The sequence below is a fragment of the Daphnia carinata genome, chromosome 7, assembly GCF_022539665.2.
Source record: "Daphnia carinata strain CSIRO-1 chromosome 7, CSIRO_AGI_Dcar_HiC_V3, whole genome shotgun sequence".
Taxonomy (NCBI): Eukaryota; Metazoa; Arthropoda; class Branchiopoda; order Diplostraca; family Daphniidae; genus Daphnia; species Daphnia carinata.
In genome coordinates, this window is record NC_081337.1 from 9,516,580 (window position 1) to 9,528,705 (window position 12,126).

Genomic DNA, 12,126 nt, shown 5'->3' on the forward strand with positions numbered 1-12,126 from the left:
GGAAAGCCTAATGACCTACGTAGTCATATTTCAGACGTGAATAAAGCGTGTAGTAGACGACTCCCTTACTGAGCAAAGTAGGGAGTTGTTGGAACACCACCCCTGACTAACTTCAAATACCCTTGACATACAAACTTGATGGATACAGTGCATACGTTATGTCATCAGTGAGCACACCACCATTAGTAAGCGGACGTCCTTGATCTAGGACTTTTATTGGATACATTATAACCAGCATAGTTTTATTGCATTTATGATGACGATGACGTCGCTCACGTATACTGTTCGGTTGAAAGGGGGCATTGTGTGACAAGATCGTAACATAGCCAAATAAAACTGGCCACTCGGCTGCTGTTGTTTCTGGGGGAAAAGAATTTATGGCAGTAAAATAAAATGTAACCAGACGTGTTGGTTCATTCGTCCAAGAAAATTCCGCGGTTAGTTTCCAAATGGTGACGACCAAGAGGCGGTTTCTATTGCTTCAATGAAGTGGCAACTTCTCTTCAATCACCTGTTGCATAAAATAGCCACCGGACAACGGAAAAAATAGGACGAAAGATATAGTGATGGCCGATCGAGCAAAAAGCTTAAATTGAATCATGCAGCGTGATCAGTGGCCTGCTAGTAAGAGTCGTTGTGAACGTTCACGCTAGGGGGATGTAGTACGTATGACTCATTCATTCTATCAAAATGGTTAGTAATAGAGAATGGAGAGAAAATCGCTCTGTTCCCCCCTGTCATCAAACGGATAGAAACTGATGGGTAGTGAAAGCAAGGGGAACGTTCTATAAGCCAGACAATTATACGACGCAACCATGCAACAAAGCAATCAACGAAAAACACCCTATCAGATGACATCAGAATGCTACGGGGGTTACCATAACAACCGTCTAGTCGTTTGGCAATACAAATGAACCAACCCAACGGCCCTTTTTCCTCAACCACTGTTACTAAATTAATTCACTTACTGTTATTCTACTGGGAGAATTAAAAATTAGTTTTACCTGGGCACAACGCCCGTAGAAATCGGCGTCAGTTTCATTCTCTAAACGTTCAGGTATGTCGATAGCTGAGCGTCGTAACTGGGCAATCAATTCGGAACCCTCGAACACGCTCAGCGGGTCGATCTTTTTGAAGTTAATCAGTTGCACCAAGTACTCTATGTAGTGCTGACTGCAGGACCGCAAGCGAAGGAAGGCGCACACAGTAAATCGGCAATAAATCGGCAGGGGCCGCGTGCATTTCCAGGCAACAACAAAAAAAGAGAGAAAAACAAAAAAAGAAAAGGATCAGTTCCTTCGGCAATACCTCAAGAAGTCTACGGCGATATGCCACGAGAGGCGCGTTTGGTGGGAGCGACCGGGGCGGGAGTCGAATGCTGGCTGTTTTGATTAGCGTCTCCAGCTCGTCAGAGCTGAAGATATCCAAGGGATCCACTTCGTTTTTCGTAATCAAAGCCGCAAGGTATTCCACATAATGGAGCCTTTTATGTCGAAACGCCCATAGAGTTTCATTGAAAAAACGTCCCGTTTCAACTCCCACCAATAAGCGTTAAAGTTTCTTAAATTTAATATTAGCTAGCTTCATATCTCACTTGCAAAGGCCGGCCTGTCCCTCTTTAACTTCATTGGAACAAACGTCATCAACCAGTCCTTCGGATGTTTCTTTTTGGAGTTGAACAGCGCATTGTTTAGGGTTTACCGTTGAATCGTGAGGCTCTGTCATGAATGGAACCCCATGTTCCTGTAAATAAAATGAAAGAGCAATAAAAAAAAAAGGTGTGATATAAACTGACATTGTTTCCGAATGCGGATATGGTTGGTTCACCCCAATACCGTTAAAAGTCGTTGGAGATCTCGCGGCTCTTTGTCCCGCAGATAAAAAAGACAATGGCGAGGGTGATGCGCGTGCAGTCCTAATTTGGCGCAGAACGGCCCAACTTCACAACGAGCCCCCATCAGGAACTGACGACCACATCCGGAACAAAATTCTGTTTGTTTGTTTTTGTAGAAAAAAGCGATAATTTCACGTTGCTGTCGACTTGATCGATGTGTTACTGACCGTATTTGCATTGCGTGCACGTAAAATGCATGCATCCTCCACGGGTTAATGAGAACTGAAAACGACATTGTGGACAACGGATTCCGTTCTCGGCCAAATGTTTGGCCAGACTGTCGAGTCGAAGTTTCATCAAATATTAGGTAATTTACTACGTCAAATCTCTTTGTTTGTTAAATTACCCTTCTGCTTGATACTCTGGATCGTTGGCTTCTTTCCATTCGGAAAATTTTTCGCATGACAAACCTTCGTGTTGTTTCTCCCACTGTACAGCGAACAAACGTAACAATCGATAACGTGTCAGTTCCATTCTATTTCTCAAGTAGTTCACTTACCGGTTTACGGCAAGTTGCGCACGTCACGGCTCGGCAATCTGGGCATATAAGTCGCTTTTGACGTGGATTTGCGATGAAACCAGAAGAACACTAAACAAATGTTTACCACATTAGTAGTCAAGGAGATACAACGTACGCGTATGATCGATTACCTTGTTGCACCATTTGAAATTTGGGTCCTTGGCTAGAGTACGATCGCGCAATTTTCGCTGAAAAAGCTCATGAATATTGGGTGGTAAAATTCCCTTCAGCAAAATATCCAGATGAGTGAAATAGTCCATTGCCAACTCATCATCCTCGGCAAGTTTAGAGGGTTCTGAACAAAATGGACACACTGCATCTACTATCGTTCGATCGCGAATTTGTGTAGAAAAGTAAGTTTCGGCACATCCTCGACAACAGCGATGTGTGCAATGAAGCATAGAAACCATCTAGATGACGTTTGAAATTCACAATGAAATTGTCTGCATCAAAAAAGATCAATCAATACCTCTTTGACGCCGTATTTATTGGCGCAGAGTTCGCAATCTTGCTGTAAGTAAGATATGGCCATGTAAAGGGAACTGCATTCGTTTGCTGCATAAATCGATTCGTCCTCGTTGAACTTGAGATCCATTAGTCTGGCAGCAAGTTCAGCTTTTTCGTAAGACACGGCCTTCCCTTCGGCCAGCAATTGGCGGACCTTGCGCTGTAGAAAAGCAATGGAAACATATATATCCATGACAAACGTATTCCTTTTTGTGTTCAATTACCTCGTACGGTGCAAGGGCAACTTCAGGTGTGCTCTTGGTTGCAGCTACTTCTCTGCTCATTACTTGATTCAGTTTGGATGAGATTATTTGAACAGCTGGTGCTTTAGCGTCCTTGGTATCGGGAAAATCTTCTTCGATAACCTTTTGTACGTGTCGCTCGAAAACATCGGCGCTAAAAGGCCGTTCGACATCCTCTGCGGATCCGTGTTCGTCACTGATGGCACCTGGAACATCTTCTTCGTATTCCTCCTCATATTCGTCTTCGTATTCGTCATCATCAATGTAATCTATGTTGTTGAATTCGTCATCTTCTTCGACTGCCATCGGTACCATAGCAGAAATGTCACTCACTGGTACGTTTGTTTTTTCGTACTCTTCATAAATTTGTTCCGATTGATCAGGTAACTCTTCTGGTTGGTTCGGTATCTCTTCTGGTTGGTTCGATATCTCTTCCGATTGATCCGGTAATTCTTCTGTCTGTGCCGGCAACTCTTCTGTCTGTTCCGGCAACTCTTCTGCCTGATCCAGCAATTCTTGGTCAATTTTGCTTTGATTTTCTGCTTCACTCTGTTCTTGTATTAAGACTTCATCAGTAGCTTCTTCTGCTACGTCGATGGCTTCTTCTATTGCGGATTCTTCTTCAATTTCTGCGACATCAACGTTAAGCGTCTCCGTTCCGTTATCTTCAGGAACATCTGCAATAGTTGGCTCATTAGCTTCGATTTCCAATTCTGCGTTGGAGAGATTCACTGCGATGTCTTCATTCATTAACTCAGTTTGATCTTCTTCATGCATTGAGGCCGGTGAATGCGACTCGCTAACAGCTATAGCCCTTTCGATTTCATCCGACATTTGTGTGATCCTGTGTAAGTCTTGATCCAATTTTTCCATGACATCTCTCATTTCTTCGTCCATAATTTCCTCTTGTGTGTCTGCCACTTCAATGCCGTCGATTTCAGTAACATCATTTTGGCTACTTTCAGCCGTTGAAAACAATTCCACTTCGTTATCATTTTCTGACACACTTTTGGCAGGAACGACTGCCATAGCATCATCATCAGGATCTGATATGTCTTGGTAGACATCGTCTTCCTCGTGGTCTTGAGCAGCCTGGAAGTATAGCAAATTTTCTACGCTTCTAGTATTGTTGGGCTGCTTGATGGCAGTAGTAATGGGACCACGTGCAGCAGGTAATTCTTCCTCCAGTTCAGAATCGGAAGAATCATCGGCAAAGGGAATTGGAGATGATGAAGAATCTATTTGCACAAAAATCGTATTAATATAGAAGCTAATGAAATGAATTTAATTTTGAAAAACCTGATCGTTCATGAAAAGGAGTCGGTGGGCTGGTGCTAGGAAGAGGTGGAGGTGGTGGCCTACACAGCTCGGCATACGCGATGTCAGTGTTTCCGGCGCTGGCCGTCAAAGCAGTGATTATATCCTGACGATCAAATTCGCCCTTACCACGGATCAGCAAATCGTTGAACTATAGTTAATAATAAATTAAATGATTATTTGCACTCGTTTTTCAGAATATCACAGTACTTTTCTTTGACGCTCTTCGACGCATTCGGTCACGGAATTCCAAATGTTGCCTTGGTTTTTCAATACTGCACGGATGGCCTCTTCACGCGTTAGAGTACCAATATTATTGTCGGGTCTTTCGTGTCCGTAATTGGTGGCCAGCGTGACAACCGTATCAATCATGTTCAGCCAATTGTCTCTGAGCCAGTTAACAGGTTGGCTGTCCCCGCAAAGTGATAAAGCAATTTGCAAATGCTCAGCCTCAAACCCTAATTCTTTTGCCTCCTAGAAAGGAAATTAAGAAATTGTTTTATTAGCTATGCCATCACTTGAATGTATTGACATGTTTTACCCTGATAAGTGCATCCAGTTTTACCACTGGAGTTTGTTCTTGAATGGGTTTTTGCAATATAGGCTTCGTTCGCCGCTTAGGCATACTGTCTTCCGGTGCACCACTTCGATAATCCAAGGGTTTTAGCTGGCCAGCTAAAGTGCGTCTGGATTCAAGCAAAGGAAGAGGTTCCGAACTTGACACGGAACCTCCACGGCTACTCGGAGCGGACTTTTCAGATGATGTTCCCCTTCCCGATCGTCCCTTTATAAGCGAAAAATTATCAATTTCAATAGACCCAATTATTAACAGATAAAGAAAATTACCTCAAATCTAGATCGATATGTATCAAACAAGCCTTCCGGGTAGTGTCTGTTGAATGAAGAATCCTGGCTGCTTTTGCTGGTGTTGCTATCTTGACGTCTCATGGATGGCTTCTTAAGTCTAAAATCTTCGGGACCAGGACTTGGTGGCTGAAATAATCTTCTATATTCCGTGACACGCTCCCTTTCTCTCTCTCTACCACGATCACGTGACGTATCATTAGAATATTGCCGTTTGAAGTCAACGTCACTGTAGGAGTCTGAATATTCCGGTTCCCATCTTCGACTGCTTTGCTGTTCACGTTCAAACATCCGACGACGACTCTCCAGTGCTGGAGTTACATGAGGTGGATGTCTTTCTCTGCCAAGAGGACGATAATCAGGCCGATAGCGGCTAGTGCTTGTATTTGAATATCGACGTTCATCATAATCCGACTCGTAGTTGCGCTTGTGGAAAGATGGCCTTTCCATCGCAAGGTCTTTCATAGATCTATTGTTTTTGTTCCGGCCACTTTTACTCATACGATATGGCTCGTCAGACTCTTCCATCATTTCCATCGATTCTTGAGATAAACTGCGATCAGAGAATGTTCCACTGGCCGATCGTGGAGGTGGACTTTCGTCACGGAGTATCTGGTGCAAGCTCTAAAAACAAAGACATTTTTGTCTGAAAAAGATAGAAAAATAATTTATTATTAAAGAATTATACCTGCGTAGAACCTGTGTAATTTCTGCGATTATCTGGATTGTTTTTATGCTGAAACCTACGGCTCATGAAATTATGTCGGCCAGGGAGAGGTTCTTGGACTTGGTCTCGAGTTCCCATGTTTAGAGACAACGTGCGCTTCAGTTTGGGAGCAGGAATTTCTTGGATTTTGGCTATTTCTCTAATGGGATCCACAGCTTCGTATGTCTAGAATAATCAACAACAATTAAACTTTAAAGTTTATACTTTAATAAAAATTGCCAAATACCTGAGTCGATATGGTTTGTGGTGGCGGAGAAGTCCCTTTGGAAGTTAAGTTTTTCTTTAGGAGCGCACCTTTTTGAAACGATTGGTATGCAGCTGTGTTTTGCATTTTTAACTTTTCTTCCAACCAATAGTCATTTTCTTGACCAACATCCTCTGCTGGTTCAGTGGCAGTTGACGTACAGGTAGAAGTCGATGTGGATACGGTTGCTTTGCTAGGCTTTAGAACAGAAGACACTACAATTTTTGAAGACGATGGCGTACTTTTAGTCTGATCACTGCTACGAATTTTCTGAGAAGATGATTCAACATTTTCGACTTTCTTTTCCATTTTCGTAGTAGTTTCATCCTGAGTTTTAGTCAATGAGCTCTTGGAACTCAACGTGCCTGCGGCCGCTTTTGCTATAAGGCTCTTTAAAGCCGCCAACCCTTGAGATGGTGTTGTACTTGCTGTAACTTTTGTTTCTCCTTTTTCTTGATTGTTTTTTCTCTTGTTAGGTTCGGCTAGATTAGGACTAACAGACTGGCTTTCGGCTTTTAGGTTTTCTTTGGAAATTGCGGTTTCATTTTTCTGATACGTTTTCGGATTTTTCTCGACTGATGGACTCTTGGAGATGGACTCCCTTCCAGACCTCTGATCACTGGATTTTGACTGGTTCTTACCTGGGGGCAAGAGAAAGCAGGCAATCATTCAGTTAGAGTTCCTTGAATGTAAAAAATCAAGCTACGTGTCGTTTTTTCCCGTTCTCAGCGAATAAAGATGCAGGTTCAGCTTTTATTGAACAACGGGCAGATTTAAGACTACACCAACTTTCATCACACCAGGATTATTATTAAAGATTGATAGAGCTCGAGTTAGGTTCTTCAGGAGGTGTTTGTGTGATAACAGCTTCATGCGATTGTACAGTATCCTGAAAGAGCAAAAAAGCATAGAAAAAGCAAAAAAACTTAAGATCTGATTCGTCTGTCTGAGATTTTGTCCAATTTTTAAGCTGTGGGATCAGAGTTTTCTTTGATCTACAGGATACTGTAGGTGGAATTAAAAGTCTAAGGGTGAAACAGTGAAGTTTGCAAGAAACAGAAAGCAACCTAAAGAAACAAGAACCGTTAATACCCCTTTTCCCGCACGAAGCATCACATTGAAACAGGTTAGCAAAGGATAGGGAATGGCGAAGAAGGGGAAGCGTAAAAGTGATGGTTCATTTCATGTTTTAGTCTCGAAATCGTGCTTTCTTGGCCTGCTCAGCCGCCCGTAGGTAGCCGTTGACGCTGAAATTACCTTGGGCTTCGTCTGGGTTGTTAGTAGAAGCAACGCTAGTTGAAGAAGCAGGAGGAAACTGGACACGTTCATAAAGAGGTTCTTTCTCCTCCATTTCGATGTAACGTTCTTCTTCTTCTTCATCGTCATCCTCTACTGCATCGATTTCATCCAGCAATGAATTTTGATGCTGTTGTGGGGGCTGTGTAGAGAACTGTTGGGGGTATTGTTGAGGAACCTGTTGATGGAACTGCTCATGGAAGTGTTGGGGGAACGGGGGAGACGGCTGTCGAGGAAATTGTTCAATGGGCTCTTGAGGAAGTTGTTGGGGAACGTTTTGTTTCGGATCCTCTTTTCGCACTTGCAATCGTTTCAACATGTCGTTGACATCTTCGTAATGTTTGTTCACATTATCATACTTCATTGAACCTCGACGGCTGTCATTGGATCTGTTGGGTGATTTATCTTTAGTAATCACCTGCTCGCTTTTTAGTTGTACCGGTACAGGTTCCCGAACACGGTCTTCTTTAATGTTGAATGTCAAGTTCGACATGACGACAGGAAGCTCCTCATCATCGCCTACCTGTTGCTCAGACTGTTGGTGATGGTCAGACGTTCTGCAACAAACTGCGCATATTCGAGTTTCGGCTTTATTCTGATACGTGCAATGAGTGCACTCCCAGTCCTGTTCAGCTTCAGTAGATGTTGGTATTGTGACTTTAGGACTTCGAGGTCGAACACCAGAGGAAAGATTGACAGACCCGTAGTCTTTGTTTTTACTACTACGGCCAGAGACAGACGATTTTCGTGGGGATGTAGGTCTATCACGCAGCGAATCATCACTGTCGCCGGAGAAATCTTCCGAATCCGACCAACGTCCAGATTTGGAGTTGGAGCCAACATGGCGACTCTGTTTCTGCGATGATCGCTGTGTTGACCGCTGTGATTTCTGAGAGCGCCGTGATCTTTGGCTGGATGCGGGCGATGGTGGCCTCTGATCGTACGGTTGTTGTCCGGAAGCCATCATCATCATAGGGCCAGGCTGACCACCCATCAGATGACTTTGGCTACCAGTTAGGTACATCATAGACGGGTGAAAGTGTGGGTACATCATTGGGTGGATCATATGTTGTTGTGGCCACATTCCGTGCGGCGCTTCGGCAGCAGCCGAAGACATACTCAAATTGCTGGGTGTTCGTTTCATCGGAGAATCTACAATCCCTACGTGCGCTAACAAGGGATTTTGAAAATCCCAACCAAATTCAGATCCTCCAGGAGGCCACATCCCCGGTCGCCAATTCAACTGAGCCATTGAATGAGCCTGCCAAGTATTATAATTTCATAGAATGATCTTTTCTGATTAAAAGGGATTATGATTAATCTTGCCTGCTGCATTGGATTCCCTCTGGTTGGAGTCATTGGTGGGAAGCCTTGTGAAGGTCCAGATGAAAGATCCCATGCGGATGAACTGTTTATAGCAGAGGATCCACCAGGCCTTCGAGAAGGAGGAGGATAGCCGGGATGTTGAACTGGGGGTTGATGATGTCCAGGTCGGGGATAACCCGGATGAGCGCCCCAGTCAGCTGAAACCCCAGCAATGCTGCTGGATCGGTGACGTGGATTCAACCTTTCTTCTTCCCAATCGGGATAGTTCATTTGCTATTAAGATAAACGTAGAAGGTTATGACATAGTAATTTCTTATATCGATGGCTTTTATTATTACCGCGGCTTCGTTCAAACTGACAAAGCTTCCGCTGTTGCTTTGTGAAGAAGGCATTGGTCGATATTGTTGATGTTGACGTGTATCAACTGACTGCGACATTTTGAGATCCGGAGAGGGGGCTGCCATTTTTCTAGGCATCGTTTGCGAAAGTCTAGGAGGCTCGAAGGGCAACGATGATGATGGGGAAGGCGGAGGACCGTAGGCTGGTTTTTTAAGAATTCCTGTCGGCGGAAATTTGTGTGGTAATTGAACGGGCGACGCCTCTTTGGGCGGCGGAATAGGAGGCACTGTAATGTAACCAAATAAAATTAACTGATAGATAGTTTCCGCAACCCTGGAAGTCAATACCTTAACGTTTTTGACTCCCAAGGTTGTAATAAATCGTTCGTCATTCATTGTAAAACATCTAAGCACAACTGTCAACTAAAATAAACCAAGTCCACAGCAGTGTCTTGTTTACAAACATTTACAACAAGAAAACTGTAGAATTAAAACATACAAGAGACGACAGCTTTGGCCAAGCTGTGATAAAATTTCAAAAATAAATAAAATAATAAAACACATCTTAATTTGTTAATTAGACAATAAAATAATTCTTTTTTGATTTTCCACATACACGTGTCTAGCTGTTCGCAAGTCATTAAACATGCACTAACAATAGCCTGCTGACCGACCGAGTAACGAGTTCACTGGCCATGTGGTAAAAGTAAACAGACAAGGAAGCCCGTATAGATTTTCACAAAGTAACGTTGATCCGAAGCTTCCGTTCTCGTTTTTTTTACGCACTTTGTTAATCATAACATGTAACAGATGAAACCTTTGCTATCTTTCTTTCGGCAGTCTATCGTATTTTTAAAAACTATGGCGGTACAGGCAGTTAATAACTTCCTCTTCAAGTTATTTACCTTTTCTTGATGGAAAAAAAATAGATAAATCATACCTGAAGGTTTACTATCAGGCGCAGAAGGAAGAGGTCTAGATCCCATAAAGCGCTTGAGTGATCCCATTTTCTCCATAAAAGATTCCTTACGAGGTAAGGACGGAGACATTGGAGACTGCTAGTTGTAACGAAACAACATTAATAATTCTATTTTATATTAAAAATCTAATTCAATATTTAAATATTACTTGATTTTGTGAATTTGATCCTCCGCTTTTTCGGCCCAGAAGAGGAGTGGTAAACACATTTAAGCGTGATGTCTATGAAAGATTTCGTTAGACTGAGCCGAACTGCTTTGATATTTATCCAACACAACATACCGAAAAATCTTTCCGGCTAAGCAACGGTGTAGAAAATGGGCCTTTCTTCCCTTTGTTACGTGGTGGGGGTAGCGGAGGAGGTACAGAATGGTCAGTACTTTTCGGCGGCAGAGGTGGCCTTACTGAAGGAACTATGCAATCCAGGGCCTGTTTAAAGTCAATAGTAAATTCTTTATATCACGTAAAAGAGACATTAAAAAAACATATTACTTTTCTAGTGTGATTCATGCGTTTTGGGTGCCGATGATACATGTCATCGCACGACAAACAAAAGATTTGGTTGAGACATTTTTCACACCGGACTTGAGGACTCGAAGATCCACAAAGTTCGCAGTGACGTCCATCGCCTTTCTTTGTCTCCATTTTCCCCCCTAAGATGTAAGTCAGATAAAGCTGATTAGATAGCGGAAATCAGATCCTAAATTCTTCATTATTATACCAAATTTTACGGAGAATGTGGCTTTATGGCCACCCGTTCCGTATTCAATTTCTTCGTATTCGTCTTCCAAGGGCGGCGGTTGAGTTGTCGGTAACGGAGGCGGTTCTGCAGCAGCAGCGGCGTCGTTGGTGGCAGATGCAGATTTATTTTCGGACCTAGCCGGCGTAATTTGCTGAATAATTCCCAAGTATAACACGAAAAAAAAAGGGGGAAACGAAACAAAAACAAAAATTAGCATAAGTTTCACTAGGAAAGGCACTTACATTAATTGCGAAGAACAGACTTTACATCAAAATATGAGTGCTGGCGACTGAAGTAAATAACCGTGTTGACGTACCCTCATTTCATTTGACACTGACAAGAGGCATGGGATATTATCGACACTAGATAGTAACAGCGGAAACGGAAGAAGCAATCCTCATTGAAAATTTGGTTGAAAAATCGTAAAATGCCGGAGAGATGGAGAAAGGCGTACCGCACGCCATGCACTTCGGAGGTGATGTCTGTTCACTCCGCTGGAATAGACACCAAAGCGCAAAGCAATGCGACAGACAGCTTCGGCCTCTGGAATTGTCGGCATTCTGCCAACGATTCACGTTCTACCCCTGCCGAAAAGCAAAATCCCAAAAATATCGTCGAGCTCGTTCTGCCCTCCTGCCGGGAAAATTCTCCCTAGTGAGACACCACGCGCATCAGTGAGAATCAATCTTTAAAAGCATGAATAGATTCGGCCTTTCCTGTAGCATTTTGCCGTTGAATTTCCATACATGTTCCTAAAAAAATTTAAATTGATTGCATTAAGTTACAGTGCGATGTGTCACATGTGTTTGCATGTCTTGAATTCAAATTACGAAACGTAAACACATTAGTGATGCTGAAAAGCATACGATCAGAATCATCACCTCGCTTATTGTGTACTGTTGTGATACAGCTGGTCTATGCCTCAAGCGTCACCGATTTAAACTTAACATATTCCTCTGGAAGAAAGTCAAAAATAGCTTCGTATTCAAGGTTTTTAACAGCAGACTAGTATTATTGCCACAGTTTGGAGGCCATCTCGTTCGTCAGAGATTCTCCTACGTAATCTTTCAGCAGTCTCTAAGGTGCTAGTTGTAAAAGCTAATCGAGTTGCGTGAACAATATTGTGTCATT

General features: G+C 42.9%; 1 protein-coding gene across 3 annotated transcripts; it reads right to left on the reverse strand.

Moving 5' to 3' along the window:
- Positions 1 to 182: 182 nt before the first annotated feature.
- Positions 183 to 11,599, reverse strand: LOC130689682 (E3 ubiquitin-protein ligase lubel-like). 3 transcript variants are annotated; one of them, XM_057512622.2, is made up of 25 exons: positions 11,312 to 11,599; positions 10,975 to 11,146; positions 10,746 to 10,906; positions 10,536 to 10,682; positions 10,404 to 10,475; positions 10,216 to 10,333; positions 9,276 to 9,562; positions 8,938 to 9,210; positions 7,573 to 8,872; positions 6,298 to 6,956; positions 6,033 to 6,236; positions 5,327 to 5,968; positions 5,022 to 5,264; positions 4,691 to 4,954; positions 4,463 to 4,631; positions 3,146 to 4,401; positions 2,884 to 3,081; positions 2,546 to 2,824; positions 2,394 to 2,483; positions 2,241 to 2,323; positions 2,062 to 2,171; positions 1,836 to 1,990; positions 1,595 to 1,743; positions 1,309 to 1,483; positions 183 to 511 (listed from the first exon to the last, which is right to left on the reverse strand). In XM_057512622.2, the coding sequence occupies exons 1-25, from the start codon at positions 11,315 to 11,317 to the stop codon at positions 482 to 484; spliced, it is 7,242 nt and encodes a 2,413-aa protein (XP_057368605.1). In that variant the 5' UTR covers positions 11,318 to 11,599; the 3' UTR covers positions 183 to 481. The 3 variants fall into 3 exon arrangements, with proteins under 3 accessions (XP_057368605.1, XP_057368613.2, XP_059352380.1); XM_057512630.2 differs by having other exon boundaries at positions 10,216 to 10,330; positions 11,312 to 11,598; XM_059496397.1 differs by lacking the exon at positions 1,309 to 1,483 and adding an exon at positions 1,005 to 1,173 and having other exon boundaries at positions 11,312 to 11,596.
- Between the last annotated feature and the right edge of the window lie 527 nt (positions 11,600 to 12,126).

Coding starts and splice junctions, on each gene's coding strand:
- LOC130689682 (XM_057512622.2), bottom strand. Junction 10,683..10,745: donor GCATGAATCACACTAGAAAA/GTAATATGTTTT, acceptor GACTTTAAACAG/GCCCTGGATTGCATAGTTCC. Junction 9,563..10,215: donor GCCTGATAGTAAACCTTCAG/GTATGATTTATC, acceptor GTTACATTACAG/TGCCTCCTATTCCGCCGCCC.